The sequence below is a fragment of the Narcine bancroftii genome, chromosome 7 (genome assembly GCF_036971445.1).
Source record: "Narcine bancroftii isolate sNarBan1 chromosome 7, sNarBan1.hap1, whole genome shotgun sequence".
Classification (NCBI taxonomy): domain Eukaryota; kingdom Metazoa; phylum Chordata; class Chondrichthyes; order Torpediniformes; family Narcinidae; genus Narcine; species Narcine bancroftii.
The window spans coordinates 188,604,048-188,622,535 of record NC_091475.1 but is presented as its reverse complement, the minus strand read 5'-3'; the positions used below and the strand labels follow the sequence as shown (position 1 = coordinate 188,622,535).

General features: G+C 42.7%; 1 protein-coding gene across 2 annotated transcripts in view; it reads right to left on the bottom strand.

The window, feature by feature from the left end:
• LOC138739519 (copper-transporting ATPase 2-like) overlaps positions 1-18,488 on the bottom strand; it is a 106,032-nt gene that overhangs the window by 57,766 nt on the left and 29,778 nt on the right. For both annotated transcript variants that reach the window (XM_069891757.1, XM_069891758.1), the window contains exon 10: positions 4,532-4,659. In XM_069891757.1, coding sequence (XP_069747858.1) covers positions 4,532-4,659 — 128 coding nt within the window. The remainder of the gene's footprint in view (positions 1-4,531; positions 4,660-18,488) is intronic.

Below are 18,488 nucleotides of genomic sequence, written 5' to 3'. Positions count from 1 at the left end.
GCCATCTTTCATCATCCAACTTCCACCTGCATCGATGCATTAACTTCCGGCCAAGTTGCCCGACCACACTGACAATATGTGTGTCTCCTGAGCCAGCCGACCCCCAACCACCCCAACTTGTTGACCAGACAAAGTGGTCAACACACGCATGTGCAAAATTGCACACTTGCCGCACCCCCCACTCCTAAAGGCACCCACTGGCCGCTACTCGCCACAACCATTGGGGAGCAGCGACTTGGACTCCAAGTGGTCCTAACATCCACCACACTAATGGAGGACATTCCCATGGACATGAGCACTCGATGATGGACATCGCTGTCAACGGTAAGGTAATAAAATGCCTGTTTGATCGCGGTTTGTGCACCCGAATGTGGTCCATACACTGAAACTTAAAGTATACCTAGCGCACTTTGCTATCGCCTTCGCAGCCCAGGACCACTCCATCACAGCACTAGGGTGTTGCTTAGTGAACTTGACAGTGGGGGGCTGAACATGCCAATGGTTCAGGCTCCTGGTCAGTCAAAGCTCTGTGCCCCGGTTATCCTGGGTCTTTACTTCCAATGTCAACTCCACAGCCTCACCCTTGTCTTCAGTGGCCCACTCTCCCCATTCACCATGCACAGCACAAAGTGCAGCGACTGCCCCCAGTCCACCTGTGGGCTCTCCACCCTACGGGTGTCTCCTCCATCCCTCTTCAACTATCTGACGCCAGAATGTAAACCTACAGCGGCCAAGAGAAGGTGCTACTGTGTGGCTGACAGGACTTTTATCAAGGCCAAAGTGAAAATGGCTTCTGGCAGAAGGAGTTATAGACCCCAGAACGAGCCCCTGGAGAGCCCAGTTCCTTGTTGTAAAAGGAGTCAGCAAACTGAGGATGGTCATCGACTATAGTAACCTAGTACATCCAGCTGGATGCCTACCCACTGCCCCACATTGCTGACATGGTCAGCATAGGGTTTTCTCCACGATTTACTTGAAGTTGGCCTACCATCAGCTCCCCATCCATGCCCAGGATATACCAACTTTGAGGCAGACGGATGTCTCTACCAGTTCTGCTAGGTCCCGTTTGGGGTCACAAATAGAGTCTCTGTGCTTCAGTGGGAGATGTACTGCATGGTAGACCGGCACAACCTAAGATCTACTTTCCAATACCTGGACAATGTTGCCATCTGCGGCCACAACCAGCAGGAACATGATGCCAACCTGAAGAGGTTTCTCAGGATGGCAGAGACATTGAACCTCACCTACAACAGGGAGAATTACATGTTCAGTAGCACCCGTCTCACCATCCTGGGGTGCATCATGGAACATGGTATCATTGGTCCCGACCCTGACCACATGTGCCCCCTAATGGAACTACCCCTCCCCGACATGCTCAAGGCCCTCCACGGGTGCCCAAGGCTCTTCTCTTACTACACCCAGTGGGTTCCCCGTTTCTCCTACCACTGGCCCAAGCCACCTCTTTCCCCTCCCCACAGAGGAGCAAGTGGTCTTCACCTGCATCAGACAGGACATCGCCAATGACATGGATGAGACACCCCATTCCAGGTGGAATGTGATGCCTCTGACATTGCCCCCACTGCCACCCGTAGCCTTTTTCTCCAGGACTTCCATTATTCAGAGCTTGGACACTCTGCCATCAAAAAGGAGGCCCAGGCGATCGTGGAAGCAGTCTACCACTAGTGCCACTATCTGGAAAGACAGAAGGTTCACCTTTCCCACAGACCAGTGCGCAATGGCATTCATGTTCAGCACCATCCACAGAGACAAGATCAAAAATGATAAGATCTTGCGCTGGAGAGTCAAGGTGGTCCCTTTCAGCTACGACAACCAGTATAGGCTAGGGAAGCTTAATGACTCCCTCAATGCCCTGTCCCGAACCTGTGCCAGTGCACAGTCCAAACACCTTCAGGGGCTGGACAACACCCTCTGCCACCCAGGCGTCACACGCCTATACCACTTCAATAAGTCCCAGAACCTCCCCTTCACCATCCAAGAAGTCCGGATCATGACTGAGTCCTGCAGGGACTGTGCAGAGTGCAAACCGTGGCTTCTTCCGCCCTCCACAGACCCATGTAGTGAAGGCCACTCAGTCCTTCGAGCGACTTAGTGCCGACTTCAAGGGATCACAGCCTTTCGTGAATAAGAATGTCTATTTCCCCTTGGTCATAGACAAATACTCCCGTTTTCCCTTTGCTAACCCTTGCCCTGACACCTCCATTGCGTCCTTTATCAAGGCACTGGCACAGACCTTCACCATGTTCGGATACTCAGCATTCACCCACAGTGACCAGGGGTCTAGCTTCATGAGCGAGGAGCTGTACCTGTACTTTGCGATTCTAGGCATCGTGGCTAGTCACACGACTAGCTACAACCCCATGGGGGAACAGGCAGGTGGAACATGAAAATGGAGTAATCTGGAAGGTAGTCCTCCTGGCCCTGCAGTCAAAAGGCTGCAACTATTGGCAAGAGGCCCTCCCTGAAGCACTCCATGCCATATTGTTGCTCTTGTGCACGGCTACCAATCAGACCCTTCACAAACGCCTTTTCTCCTTTCCTAGGAAATCAGTGACTAGCATCTCCCTGCCAATATGGTTGACGTCTCTGGGACCAGTACTCCTCCGCAAACACATGAGGACCCACAAATCTGACCCCCTGGTTGAGCAGGTGCACCTCCTTCATTCAAACCCAAATTATGCCTATGCTAATGGATGTGAGGACACCATCTTGACCAGGGACCTGGCACCAGCAGGGGCCCAGTCCTCTCACCCCAAGCACTCCTGGCCCATCCAAGATCCACAGGGAATTGACACCCTCTCTCCGCCTCTCCAGAGTGCCCCACTTCCCACTGACCCGCCCCACACCTATACCCACACTCTGCCAGACACCATCCCACCCACACTGCCAGCCGCCCTGGCCATCCCGAACCCAGCCAACCCTCAGGCAGCCCTGGCGCTACCAACCATTGACCAGGAGCCTGTCAAGCAACAGTCCCAGAGGCACAGATGACCGCTAGACTGCCTGAACTTGTAGATACTACTCGATACCGAGAACACTGCAGCCCCTCCCACCAGGATTCATTTTAAGAAGGAGGTAATCTGCTGATACAACCACTACACTGGCTGCACTCCTACCAGACTACTGCAGGGGGTCACCATTGTACTTGCAGGTAGGCAAACTGGGAAGCTGGCTGAACTGTTGGCTGTCAATCACCGGCCCGTATAAAAACTCGAGCTGGCCCCTTTGGGGACAGTCAGACACGTGGATCCAGCAAGATACTGAGACTGGAGTGTACAAGTTTAAGCTAATTACTGTTGTATAGTCTGTGGACTTTAAGTCAGAATTATTTGCACAGCAGCACTCCTGTTGCCATGGAAACTTCATAATTGGGGAATCAAAAACATCTTTTGTTACGCACATTCCAACTGCAGCTTTTGTAATGGACCCTCTGTTTTTTTTTTCTCTTTTTAATAGCACCCTTAACTTTGGTAATAATCTCCCTAAGCACAATCAGGGAATTGGAGTTACAGTTCATGGTTTCCACGTTACAGTTTACAAGTACAGTGTTGTGGTGATACGACCACCAGCCGACTGCAGGGAGCAATCTCTGTACCTGCAGGAAGACCATCTAGGGAGCTGACCCCACCTGGCCAGCTGTCAATCAATATAAACCTGAGCTGGCACCTCCTGAGCCAGTCACACTGGGAGCCACCAAAGCTTCAACTGGTGTTCAGACTCTTACTGGAATATAGCCTGTTGTACAGTCTTTTGAGTTTTGTGCTTGCTTCCTGCTGCCTCAGCGCACCACAAGTGTCACAGATCAAACACTAGAAAGAAACATATGTTTCCACTCGATAATGACACCATTCCTCCAGCCCTTCCATTAACAGAAATAAATGCATCATGGGGTGGTGCTTCAGGAGCTTTAGTCCTGATTCTTTCTGGCTATCATTACAAGGAACCAATACTTGTGGCACCCACTTAAAGAGAACACGAGGAGGAACAGAATCCTGGTGTCAAAGCCCAGAAAGATGAGGTGCTTGTATGCTTGCTAGCCTGCCCCCTGCCTCACCATGGGTATCTGGACTCTGTGCTAAGAGAGTGCCAAAGTGTGAATGCACTGCAGTTACTTGCCCAGGTTACTCCACCAGTACCACCCAATTCTCAAAGCCACCAAAATTTACATGGGCTCTATGTGCAGGTCAACCATCTCCAAATCTTACATTATCCTTGTAAATATGTATTCATTCCTTCTTTAATGCATGGCCTAAATCCAGAAAATCTCTACCCAATAACATAGACCATTCACCAGAGAAACTGCAGCTGTTCAAGAAGACAACTCAATAGTAATTCTTCAAAGACAATGAGGACTAGGTAATACCTAAATCATGAAATTTAATACATGAAATCCTTTGTAAATGTTTGCACTTTTTAGTATTCGTTTTATGACAGACAACTATTTGGCATCTTTAAAAGAAAGACACAGATAAAAACATAGCAAGTCCAGTGCATTCTAAAAATCAAAATGTACCTGTAATGAGAGATTCATCTGCCATAGAAGATCCTTCCACTACTTTTCCATCAACAGGAAACTTGCCACCAGGGACCATCTTTATAATATCCCCCTTTTGGACTAGATCCGCATCTACCTGTTCCTCACTGAAATCAAAAAAAAGGAGAATATTTGTTTTTATATAACAGTTCGCATAATGTTCATAGAATCGCAATCTTTCTCCGCCACTATCAATTGTAATGGTCTTATTGAATAAAACAAATGATTTATATTATGTAATTTTACAGTAAAACCTAATATTGAAATGATTCTGAGACCCTTAACAACTGAAGTAAGGCGAGAATACGCTGAGAAACTGGTAAATGGTACCATACAATATATTTTATGAATTTCTATTTTAGATCACATTATTAGATTTTAATGTATATCAAGGTTTGGGATTTGCTCATTGGATTAAAAAATTAGAAACAAAATCACTAAGGTATATATTAAATGCAGTTAGATAAAACAATAATAGCAACTGTCCATTGTTATTTATGAAAAAAAAGAATAAAAACGACAAAACATTTGACTAAAGTACGCAGACAAGAGACAGTACCAAGTTAGACTTATTATTAAGTGTTAACCACTCAATAATTTTAAGCAGAATATATCATTTTCTGGTATATAGAACAGTTTATATTGGAGCATGTTCATAAGTACAGATGCTTGTAAGCCAAGTGTTTACAGGTTGGGCACCTTCTGTATATACAGTCCATCCAAGTTTCCTTTGTTAACTATTTCCACCTTGAGCAAGTGATCCTGATGAGTGATATGTTCTCATTAAGGACAGATAAATTGATCTTTTTCTCAGTTAGTGTATTTTTCTTTTCATCTTATTCATCCTCCATGCAGAAATTGTAAAGAAAGAGAGGAATTTGCCTATCCAAAATTACTGAAAAGTATTTTACGGAAGCATTTTAGCAGCAGAGCTTAAAATAGACCTTTCTCCCCTAGAGCTTTGATCAAATAATTATACTCTTTTGATAGACCACTCAGCTAGTTTCATTGACTTCTTTTAGATCAAATGATATTCTCATATCACAAGTAATTTTCTTCATCCGCAACATTTTCTTGCACTATTCAGTTGGGTTTTTATTGAAGTTTTGTACGAATCTCATGGTCTTGATATTTTTCATTTAAAGTGAAGACCCCAGGCTTGGGACAAAAATCATGCTCCACCGAGCACCAGTGATACCTACTTACCAGTCCTGTGAGGCCTGGATTTCCTTCTGCCAACACCTCAAGAAATTGTAAAGATACCAATGTTATATCCACAAAATACTGGAAGAATAGTAAATCAAAGTCAGTTGTTTTTACCAAGAATATTCAGCATTAGAACCATATTAAACTGTTGGGAAGTCCACATCCCTGAAATGGGAAGAGGCTACCAGACAAGTAGAAGAAAGGATTTAAGAATATGTGCAGAACTTGTGGCACGATCAACGACCACTTGTAGACATGAAGCAGGAGTCAAAGGCTTTATTGATCAGAAGACCAAGACATGTCTCTACATGCTGCTGGCTCACGTCCAAGGCAGGTATGAGGGAGGAGACTCGGACTCTCAGCCGTTATTAGGGGATCTTATGGGGAGGGGCTACAGGTACAGCAGGCGGGCCAGCCTGCTCAGCCCAGTGAGGACATGCCCACAGTAACATGTTCCACCACATTCACCCCTCCTTTTCTTTGAATGGTCTGGCGGGGTGATGCGGGACAACGTCCATCAGCACAAATCTTGTAGTCCATACAGTTCAAAGGTTCAGCTGCTCCGGTAGTTTTATTCATCGCTGGTGGTTTGTTCACTCGGCTGTGTGTTTGAGGGGTGAACAGTGTCTGTGTCTATCGGGTGTGAAGGGGGTGGGGTATTTGTTTGTAACAGTAGGGGAGGGGGGAACATTCAGTGGCTGTGTTGGAGGTGGGATCACTACTTCGTCTGTCAGGGTAATCCCTGGGGTCAACTGGTCGCTGCCCAGGGACATCAGGTGCATCTCCCATGCCAGGACCCCTGCTCGCACCAGGTCCCAGATGGACACTGTATTGTTTCGTCCATCTGGGTACCTTACCAGCGCATTCTGGGGGTTCACATACAGGAGGTGCACTTCCTCGTCTAATGGGTCCGCCTTGTGCATTCTAACATGCTTCCAGAGAAGCACAGGCCCCGGAGTCGTCAGCCAGACCAGCAGTGTGGATCCCAACATTAACCTCCAAGGGAAGGAGAACAATTTTTCATGGGGCATTGTGATAGTTGCTGTGCAAAATAGGGACCTGGTGGCACGCAGCGCTTCTGGAAGGACCTCTTGCCACTGGGATACAGGCATCCCTTTCAATTTGAGGGCCAAAAGGAGTGCTTTCCAGATCATACCATTCTCCCTTTCCACCTGTCAATTCCATGGGGGTGTAGCTGGTGGTTCTGATTGTAGCTATGCCCCTGGAAAGGAAGTATTGCCGCAACTCCTCACTCACGAAAGCAGATCCCTGTTGCTATGTACAGACCTGGGTATCCGAACAGAGTGAATACTGTGCAGAGTGCTTTAATGATTATGGATGTGGTCATGTCGGGGCAGGGGATGGCAAATGGGAAACGTGAGTACTCATCCACAATAATTGCGGCTTGCATTCCGCACAGACCGGGCAATTGAAAGTCAGCTCCCTGACTTCCTCCACTGAGTAGGGGAGGTTAAAGGCCCTCACAAAATGGCAGAGCCTTTCCTTTAGTTCATTGCCATCCACCATGTGGTCCATTTCCCTTTGGAACACCGACACCCCATTCGTGAGGCTGAATGGGACCCATAGGAAATGGTAGAGTTGACATTGGCCTCAAATGCAGTGTACTGCTGGTCTTTTGGGCGAATTGGGATTTCATGATAAGCCAATTTGAGGTCTATGGTAGAGAAGTCCCTATATGGCGATTTTGTTCACTATATCAGCTATGCAGGGCAAAGGGTAGGCGTCTGGTAAGGTGAAATGGTTGATGACCTGACTGTAGTCTATCACCATCCAGTACTTCTCTCTACTCTTCACCACCACTACCTGCGCTGTCCAGGGACTGTTACTGGGTTCTATTATGCCCTCCCCCAGCAGCCGCTCCACCTCCATCTTAATGAATTCCCTGTCTTCGGGGCTGTATTGCCTTCTCTTAGTGGCCACAGATTTACAGTCCATGGTGAGGCCTTGGAATAGTGGAGGTGGTGGAATCTGGAGGGTGGCCAGTGCACAGGTTGGGAGCCCGGCCCTGTGTTCAGGCAATTGGGCCTCTTCGGGGGGATGGGAGGGGCCTGACAGTGAGGGGAGGGTGGGGCCCGTCAAACTGCATCAGCACACCCTTAAACTGGCACTGGAAATCCAGCCCCAATATGACAGGTGCACAGAGGTGGGGCATCACCAGCAGTCTGAAGTTTTATATATTGTGCCCCTCACAGTTAGGGTCTCATTGCATCTCTCGCGGATTTCCACAGAGAAGGATTTGGAGGCTAGTGCCACCTTGCACTTGGCTGGGGACAGTCAGGGAATAATGTTCGACGGTGTATGAATCTCTCGGTGTTTCCCGTCTCGAACAGGCAGCCAGAGGTGTGACCGTTTACCTCAATATCCTTCATTGATCGTTCAAGATGGTGTTGTCTACTCTGGTCCAGCATGATGGAAGCCAACGTCAGCTCATGGTTCGGATCGTTGCTGCTATGTTGGTTGGCTGCCAGGTCGTACCGATCACCATCGGCTATGATTTCATGGCACCTCAGGTAGGCCTTCAAACAATGTAGCCACATATCAAACTTTACAGATGCTTCTGCTTGCTTTGGATCGACCTCCAACTTTCCTGTCAGATTGCCTTGTCCATGGCACTTTAAAATTTCTGATCAATAAACTGTGGCACGATCAATGACCACTCGCAGACACAAAGCAAGAGTTAACGGCTTTATTGATCAGAAGACCCGGACATGCCTCTACATGCTGCTGGCTCACGTCCAAGGCAGGTATGTGGGAGGAGATTAGAGCTCGGAGTCTTTATTAGGGGATCTTATAGGGAGGGGCTACAAGTACAGCAGGCTCAGTGAGGACATACTCACAGTACCATGTACCACCAAACAGCCATGATAAAATGAAACATCCCTGATGTCTCTTGAGAATTCCTGACTCATGACTACTCAAAATGGAGGGACATTTGGGATGAGAGAACCTCAAGTTAATGCATTGGAAAGACACTGAAGCCCCATGACAACAGTAGAAGGAGTTCACTGTCTTAAACTATCAAACTGCAGCAATTTTAAACACGTTTCTACACTTTTCTGAAAAGGTCAAAGTAAAACATTAACTTTACTTCTGCCACCAGTGATACAACCTGACCTACTGAGTATTTCAAGTATTCTTTTAATTCATATTTATATCATCTGACTTAAAATTTTTGATTACTCTGTATGTGTGTATGTACAAATATTCATACAGTAATCTAAAAACTACACTGCAAGTTGCCAACCTTGGCAAAAGTGGTAGGCTTTAGATCTTGGACAGTTCCTTAAGCCTCCACACTTTGTTCTTGACATCACTCTGATCCAGGTTAATCTTGGTCTCATCTGTCCAGAATATCATTTTATGGAATTCTGCAGCCTCTTTAAAATACTTCTAGGCAATCTGTAATATAGGATACTCTTTCTGAGGCTAACATCTTGCAGTGTAGCCTCTGTATTTCTGTTCATGAAGTTTTTTGTGGACAGTAGTCATTGACGTTTTCACCCCTGGCTCCTGAACAGTGTTTATCTATCAGACATACATCATAATGAAGAAAATTCTCTGACGAGAACTCTTCTGTCATCAGCAGTAGAGGTTTTCCTTGGAATAGCAGTCCCTTTGTGATTACTGAGCTCGCCAGTACGCTCTTTCTTCTTAATGATGTTCCAAACTGCTAATTTTGATAATCCTAAGGTTTGGGCAATGCCTCTTACTGTTTTATTTTTGTTTTTCAGCCTCAAAATGACTTATTTGACTTTCATTGGAACAACTCTGTTCCTCACATTGAAAAATGGCAACTACGGACTCCAAAGGTGATCACGAGCTTAGAAGCAAGCCAAGTTCTCTTATACGTGCACCAATTAAGCAATTAAACATACCTGAGTAATCACAAATGCAGCGAAGCCAAATGTCCGAAACATTATGGTACCCTGAAATGAGGGGACTATGTATAAAAAGTGTTGTAATTTCTGTATTATCAAACCAAAATGTATAGAAACAGCCTTGAATAAAATCTGGAATGTGCACTTTAATTATAGAGGTCACTGCATGTGTGTGTGTATTTGTGTGTGGTAATATACAGGTACACAATCCTTTATCCGGAACCCTTGGGGGACAGTGTGTTCCGAATTTCGGAAAGCCAGATTTAAGCCCACCTGAATTGTGCTGCCCTATCTCCCTCCACCCCCTTCCAGTTGCCCTGCTGTCTCCCCTCAACCCCTCCCCCCCACCTCATGCTGCCAGTCTCTCCCCCCCCCACCCGTCCAACTTGCGCTACCGGTCTCCCAGCCGCCGGTCTCTCGCCCGCCTGACTCTCACTGCTGGTCTCCCCCCCCACTCGCCCATCTGACACACGTGGCCGCCTCTCTCCCCACTTGCCGGATTTTGGAGCTTTCTGAATTTTAGATGTCCAGATAAAAGATCATGTACCTGTACAGAACACACACATACAAGAATACATTCATATGCTTTTTATTGGCCTACTTTTTCATTTCATAAATTATTCAGAATATACATTGCTATCAACACCCAGAGATAGATACAGAAAGGATACTAATCTGTTTTAAATTCATTCTCTTACTACCAGTCAATGAGACTGTTTCTATTTGTGTTGCTTTAAATTAATTATATGCTTTGGGTACATTTTATGTTTCCTGGATAATAGGAATAACAATCTACAGATTTTGCAAAATGCCATCCAAAGTGAATAGTGGAAACTGCAACCAAGAATTACAATCACATTAAATATCTAGTTTTTCAAACTTGAAATTACAGATTAATATGGTGTAGATGGTGGTCTGTAAAAATGATGAAAGCATGAACTTCCAACAAAAAACAGAAATGTTTCATTGTGAGGTAGATGGCTAGGAGTTTTTGACCAAACGTACTATATTTTGCCTGAGCTGGTGAGCTGGTGACAGCCTGGCTGAAAAGAATGCCAAAGGTTCCAACTGCCCATGGACTCTTTGTTCTAACACCGCTCCCATAGCACTGATGGAGCTTATCTTATATTTTTGGGACATGGAGTTACACAGCATAGATTCTTGCCTGATTAAACGAAAGTGCAAGAAATTTGAGATTCTCATATAGCTATTACATTTGGCCGGTTACAGTTTTTTTAGGGATGATAAATTTCTACCGCTGTTTCCTGCCGAATGCTACAGCATCTCTATTACCCCTTACCGAACAACTAAAAGGATCTAACAAATCCATCTCTAAAAGACCATTGAGTTTGGAGACAATGATTTTCACAATTTCAACTATGTGGAGACTGCTGCAAGAATATCGCTGATGTCGAAAAAATCGAGGCTGGAGAGTACATGGTCCATAATCCACTGGAATGTCTGAGCTACATTCCGGAGAATCTTAAGTGTGCCGAAAGGAGTAATTACTGCTGTCTTGGCAACATCAGAAGACTCTATTGGAATGTAATAGTAAGCACTTACTAGATCTATTTTTGCAAACTCATGTTTGCTGTTGAGGTTCGCTGAGAAGTCTTGCAAATTGGGAATGTTGTATTGCTCAGGCACAGTGAAATTGTTCAGGGCATGATAATCACAAGGCCGCCAATCCCCAGGAGACTCTTTTGGAACCATATGCAACAGTGATGCCCAGCAGCTGTCAGATCTGTAAACTATGCCCAGCTCCTACATGTGGTTGAATTCCACTTTCATGATTTTAATCTATGAGCCTGGATGACCCCGAGTCTATGTGGTAGGTTATCACATGTTTACTGTCTGTATGGTGATACAATGGGGGCCACTAGGCAAGGGAAATACTTGAACAATTCTTGGAAAGGGCAGGAGCCAGGTTGGAGGCTCTGTTGGTCCTCGACATAGCGATTCTTTAAATCCACCAGCAAATAAAAATGTGACAGGAAATCCACTCCCAAAATGGGATCCACCATATTTGCAACCATGAAAACTCACCAAAAAGGTTTGTTGAGACCGAAATCCAGCATGAGTGACCTCTGGCCACATGTCTGAATATGAGAGTCATTCGTGTCTGAAAGAATACATGACATATTAGGGTGTTTACATTCTTTAGGGGTTGGAGGGACCACAGAAATTTCTGCACCAGATTCGTCAAGAAATTGAACACCCAAGAGACACTCTTTAAGGAAGAGACAGCATACAACATTCTCATGGGCAACAATTGCCTCTACTGCCTGGTCTGGTCATTTCCTGGCTGCCCTTTGTAGAAGTCGCAAGGTGGCTGACAGGACCAGGTGGCAGCACGAAATTTCTGGTGCTTCCAACAAATATGCTCCTGTCACCTCTACCACGCCCTCGACCAGCACAATTCCAACCAGGCCGACGGGAGGAATTCCGTTGGGTGCTCAGTGTTGCCATTTGCTGCTCCACCTCAGTTATCTTCAGTTGATGAGGTGCTGGTGGTTGACAAGGTGCAGTAAGCAATTGTTGCAGCTCTGTTTGCTCCTGCTGACTGGGTGGAGTAACCAATGCTTCAATCTTTATTGCAAAGGTCATAGACATAACAAAGTCAGCATTATTTGCCAACTCATTGAGACTGAACATGCAAAAGACACTCATCAAGTGTCCTTAAACTCGACGAAGAAAACATTGAAGGAACCACTGTTTCCATGCATCCCCTTCAATAGGGTCCACCCTAGCTATCCTGTGCCATCTTCTCAGCATCTGAGACCGTTGCCTATTGTCTAGGCTGTCATCAGCTAGCAACTTGGCAATACAAACCTCCTGAGATGGCTGAGTATGCTGAAGAATAGCAGCCATAAGGATGTTGTATGGGTGATTTTGAATGAAATAGGCATCAAAATGAAGTTAGACAGGGTGAGAATCAGTTGTGGCAGGCGGATGAGAGTGTAAGTGGAGGAAGCTTGGTCAGAATTATTCCAGAAGAAGCAGAGGAGTTTGAGACCTTCCTAATGGGGGAATGGAACCTCCTTGATTGGAGACTGCTTCACAGAGCATCTGTGTGCTTTCTGCTCTGGCCATCCTGAGATCCTAATGGGGGAATGGAGCCTCCTTGATTGGAGACTGCTTCACAGAGCATCTGTGTGCTTTCTGCAATGGCCATCCTGAGATCCCGGTTGCATCGCTGTAGCGCAGGTGTCTGTGGACCCCAAACTTTGCAAATTTTGAAAGATAGTTGGATGGGAAAAAAAAAGATGGGTTTGACCATCACTCAGAATCTCATCAGAAACAACAACAACAGTGCGCAGAAATACAAAATCCAAATGGGCAAGAGAACGACTGATTCCACCTGCATTGAATTCGTCCATCGTTATTGAATGAAGATCTACCGGGACCAATGCCTGAAGAGGGCACACAAAATCAGTGAACCTGTGCAGACTCGAAAGGCCAACATGGCCTGTTTCCGCTCCGTAAATGATTATATGGTTATATGGTTATATGGATTAACTGAAACATCCTTCACTTCACAGGCAATCTGCTCTGGAAGATGAGCCACAAGTAAACTGAATTTCGTCTTCTGACTTGTCACACTGAGGGCGGAGAAATGTGCCTCAAGGATCATGAACCACGCCAGTTGCTGCATTGTTAATAAAAAGGGGGGAACCTCTAGCTTGACCTCCCCAACTGCTCCTGTAAGGGGTTTATCCTCATCTCTTTCCATTTTAACCTAGAAGGTGCTGTGAACCCATAGGGTCACCACTTGTAACTGCAGTAATTTACCCTGTATGCACACAATTTAAAGAATACACTCACTCATTTTTTTCAGCACAAAATGGAGTCCTCTCAAACACAACACTGAACTCTTCATCCCACCAAATGCCACCCAGCAAAACATCTCTGATCTTTTCATTGGCTCTCCACCACACGGGTGATCTCAATCTCCTCCTCCTGCATCCAAGATCCATCACAACGTATGCAACCTTCTGAACTAACCCCTGCATGCATGCTATTACTCCCATGCACTGCCTCAGACATGTCATCAGTGGCGACCAGCACCATTCCCAATGCAGGTAAGTGCGTGACTGCAGACAAAGGTAGTTGAAGAAAACTACAGCAATGAATATATCTGCTATTTTTTCTAACTTTGCCTATTACTGGGCTAGGCAGCCTCTTACATACCTTGTAAGTTAGTGTGGCAAAAACTGTATCAACTCATACCATCGAGTGCAATTTATAGTCAGCCTACCCAATGAAGTTGACAAAGCCCAAGAGCAACCTTGATAATGAGTACTGTCATCCATACAAGTACAATGCACATATGTGCCAACATTCTTACTTGCTGCATCTAAACAGGTGCTTCTGTGTAAAACAACTCACGAATACAATAAATTAACCTAGTATGGAAAAAAGATGACAAATATAATAGATACATAGAGAAGTAAATATTCACAGCAAAAAAAAGTGGTGTTTCAATAGGTATTTTTTGGTGGTCCTGGAGTAGTTTATGCTTAGGGTAGTAAGAATCTGAGAGTCATTGAGAAAAGTAAACAGTTCATGAATATAGACGTGCTGGACTTCAGCCTTCTGTACCTTCTGCCTGAAGGTAACAGCAAGAAGAGATTGTGACCAAAGTGATGGTAGTCCTTTATGATATTGGCTACTTTCAAAGGAGGTACTCCAAACCAGGCCATGATGCAACCAGTCAGTATACTTTCTACAGTATACCTGTGGAGGTTTGATAGTCTAAATCTCCTCATAAAGTAGAGGCATTGGTGTAGTTTCTTCAATGTTGCCTCAACGTGAAGGCTTTTTTTTTTAAAATTTTTTATTTTTCACACCATAAATCACAATAGCCATGATATACACTTTTTCTTTTCCACACATTTACAGTGATTTTTTCTCCCCCCCCCCCTCCCTCCTCCCAAGCCACCCCCCCACCCCCCCCCCCTCTCATCCATTTTAGGTATACAATCTAGGTTGCATTAATTCAGTCAGACAATGTTGTCATTCAACAAAAATACACCAGAAATTCTACTGAGTCCATTCTTTTCTTTTCTTCTCCTTCCATCAACTTAGGTAATGTTTGTTCCCGGTAGGTTTTCGCTATTGTATTTAATGTAAGGCTCCCATACTTGTTCGAATATTTCAATATTATTTCTTAAACTATATGTTATTTTTTCTAATGGAATACATTTATTCATTTCTATATACCATTGTTGTATTTTCAAATTATCTTCCAATTTCCAGGTTGACATAATACATTTTTTTGCTACGGCTAGGGCTATCTTGACAAATCATTTTTGTGCATCTTCCAAGTCAATTCCAAATTCTTTATTTTTTATGTTACTTAGGAGAAAGATCTCTGGATTCTTTGGTATATTGTTTTCTGTTATTTTATTTAATATCTGATTGAGATCATCCCAAAATTTTTCTACTCTTTCACATGTCCAGATTGCATGAATTGTTGTTCCCCTTTCTTTTTTACATCGAAAACATCTATCAGATTCTGTTGGGTCCCATTTATTTAACTTTTGCGGTGTAATGTATAGTCTGTGTAACCAATTATATTGTATCATACGCAGCCTCGTATTTATTGTATTTCTCATCGTTCCAGAACATAATTTCTCCCATGTTTCCTTTTTTATCTTTATATTTAAATCTTGTTCCCATTTTTGTTTAGTTTTACCATTTGTTTCCTCATTCTCCTTTTCTTGCAGTTTGATATACATATTTGTTATAAATCTTTTGATTAACATTGTATCTGTAATCACATATTCAAGGTTACTTCCCTCTGGTAAACTCAAATTGCTTCCTAATTTATCTTTCAAGTAGGATCTCAGTTGGTAATATGCCAGCGCTGTATCTCCAGTTATATTGTACTTATCTCTCATTTGTTCAAAGGATAAGAATCTACTTCCTGAAAAACAATTTTCTATTCTTTTAATCCCTTTTTTTTCCCATTTTCTAAAGGAAAGGTTGTCTATTGTAAAAGGGAGTAGCTTATTTTGCGTCAATATTAGTTTTGGTATTTGATAATTTATTTTATTTCTTTCTACATGAATCTTCTTCCATATATTGAGGAGATGATGTAATACTGGAGAAGTTCTATGTTGTACCAATTTTTCATCCCATTTATATAATATGTGTTCAGGTATCTTTTCCCCTATTTTATCTAATTCTAGTCTTGTCCAGTCTGGTTTTTCCCTTGTTTGATAAAAATCTGATAGGTACCTTAATTGTGCGGCTCTATAATAATTTTTGAAGTTTGGCAATTGTAAGCCTCCCTGTTTATACCATTCTGTTAATTTATCTAGTGCTATCCTCGGTTTCCCCCCTCTCCATAAAAATCTCCTTATTATTTTCTTTAACTCTTTGAAGAATTTTTCTGTCAGTTGTATTGGCAATGCCTGAAATAAGTATAGTATCCTTGGAAAAATGTTCATTTTAATACAGTTTATCCTTCCTATCAGTGTTAGTGGTAGCTCTTTCCAATGCTCTAAATCGTCCTGTAATTTTTTCATTAGTGGATTGTAATTGAGTTTATATAATTGGCCTAGATTTTTGTTTATTTGCACACCTAGGTATCTTATTGCCTGCATTTGCCATCTGAATGGGGATTCCTCCTTAAATTTTGAGAAATCCGCGTTATTCATAGGCATTGCTTCACTTTTATTTACGTTTATCTTGTATCCCGACACTTCTCCATATTCCTTCAATTTCTTATATAGTTCTTTTATTGATAGTTCTGGTTCTGTTAAGTACACTATCACATCATCCGCAAATAGACTGATTTTATATTCCCTGTCTTTTATTTTTATTCCTTTTATATTATTATCTATTCTTATCGATTCTGCTAGTGGTTCTATAGCTAGCGCAAACAATAATGGTGATAGTGGGCATCCCTGCCGCGTTGACCTGCTTAAGTTAAATTGCTTTGATACATGTCCATTTACTGTCACTTTTGCTAACGGTCCCTCATATAATGCTTTAATCCAATTAATATACTTCTCCGGTAAACTGAATTTTTGCAATACTTTGAACAAGTAATTCCATTCTACTCTGTCGAAGGCCTTCTCTGCGTCTAAAGCAACTGCTAGTGCCGGTGCTTTATTTCCTTCTACTGCATGAATTAAGTTAATAAATTTACAAATATTGTCTGTTGTGCGTCTTTTTTTGATAAATCCAGTTTGGTCTAAATTTACCATTTTCGGTACCTGTTCTGCTAATCTGTTTGCTAATAGTTTAGCTATTATCTTATAATCTGTGTTTAGCAGAGATATTGGTCTATATGACGCTGGTGAGAGTGGATCTTTCCCTTGTTTTAGTATCACTGTAATTATTGCTGTTTTACATGAATCTGGTAAGTTTTGTGTCTCATCAATCTGGTTGATTACATCCAGGAGGGGCGGTATTATTAGATCTTTAAATGTTTTGTAGAATTCTATTGGGAGTCCATCCTCTCCTGGTGTCTTATTATTTGGTAAATTTTTTATGATCTCTTGTATTTCTACTGTTCCAAATGGTTCTGTTAATTTATTTTGTTCCTCTATTTGTTGTTTTGGTAGTTCAATTTTAGTCAAAAATTCATCTATTTTCCCTTCTTTCCCTTTGTTTTCAGTTCGGTATAATTGTTCATAGAATTCTCTGAAGTTTTCCTTAATTTCTTTTGGATTATATGTAATTTGTTTGTCTTTTTTCCTTGTTGCCAATACCATTTTCTTAGTTTGCTCTGTCTTAAGCTGCCATGCTAAGATTTTGTGTGTTTTTTCACCTAGTTCATAATATTTCTGTTTTGTCTTCATTATATTCTTCTCCACCTTATATGTTTGTAATGTTTCATATTTTATTTTTTTATCCGCCAATTCTCTTCTTTTGGTTGTATCTTCCTTTATTGCTAATTTTTTTTCTATGTTTACTATTTCCCTTTCCAACTGCTCTGTTTCCTGATTATAGTCCTTCTTCATCTTGGTTGCATAACTTATTATTTGTCCTCTAATGAATGCTTTCATTGCGTCCCATAGTATAAACTTATCTTCCACTGATTCCGTATTTACTTCAAAGTACATTTTTAATTGTTTTTCAATAAATTCTCTAAAATCCTGTCTTTTAAGTAGCATGGGGTTTAATCTCCATCTATACATTCTTGGAGGGATGTCCTCTAGCTCTATTGCCAATAACAGGGGTGAGTGGTCCGATAATAGTCTAGCTTTATATTCCGTTTTCCTAACTCTCCCTTGAATGTGGGCTGATAACAGGAATAGGTCTATCCTTGAGTATGTTTTATGTCTAGTTGAGTAGTATGAGTATTCCTTTTCTTTTGGGTTTTGTTTCCTCCATATGTCCACAAGTTTCATTTCTTGCATTGATTTAATTATAAATTTGGTTACTTTGTTCTTCCTGTTAATTTTTTTCCCCGTTTTATCCACATTTGGATCCAAATTCAGGTTGAAATCCCCTCCTATTAGTATGTTCCCTTGCGTATTAGCTACCTTCAAAAAGATATCTTGCATAAACTTTTGATCTTCTTCGTTAGGTGAATATATATTAAGTAGATTCCAAAGCTCCGAATATATCTGACATTTTATCATAACATATCTCCCTGCTGGATCTATTATTTCCTCTTCTATTTTAAATGGCACATTTTTGCTAATTAATATAGCCACTCCTCTTGCTTTTGAATTATACGATGCTGCTGTTACACGTCCTACCCAATCTCTTTTTAATTTCTTGTGCTCCAATTCAGTTAAGTGTGTTTCTTGGACAAATGCTATATCTATTTTTTCCTTTTTCAGTAAATTTAGTAGTTTCTTCCTTTTAAT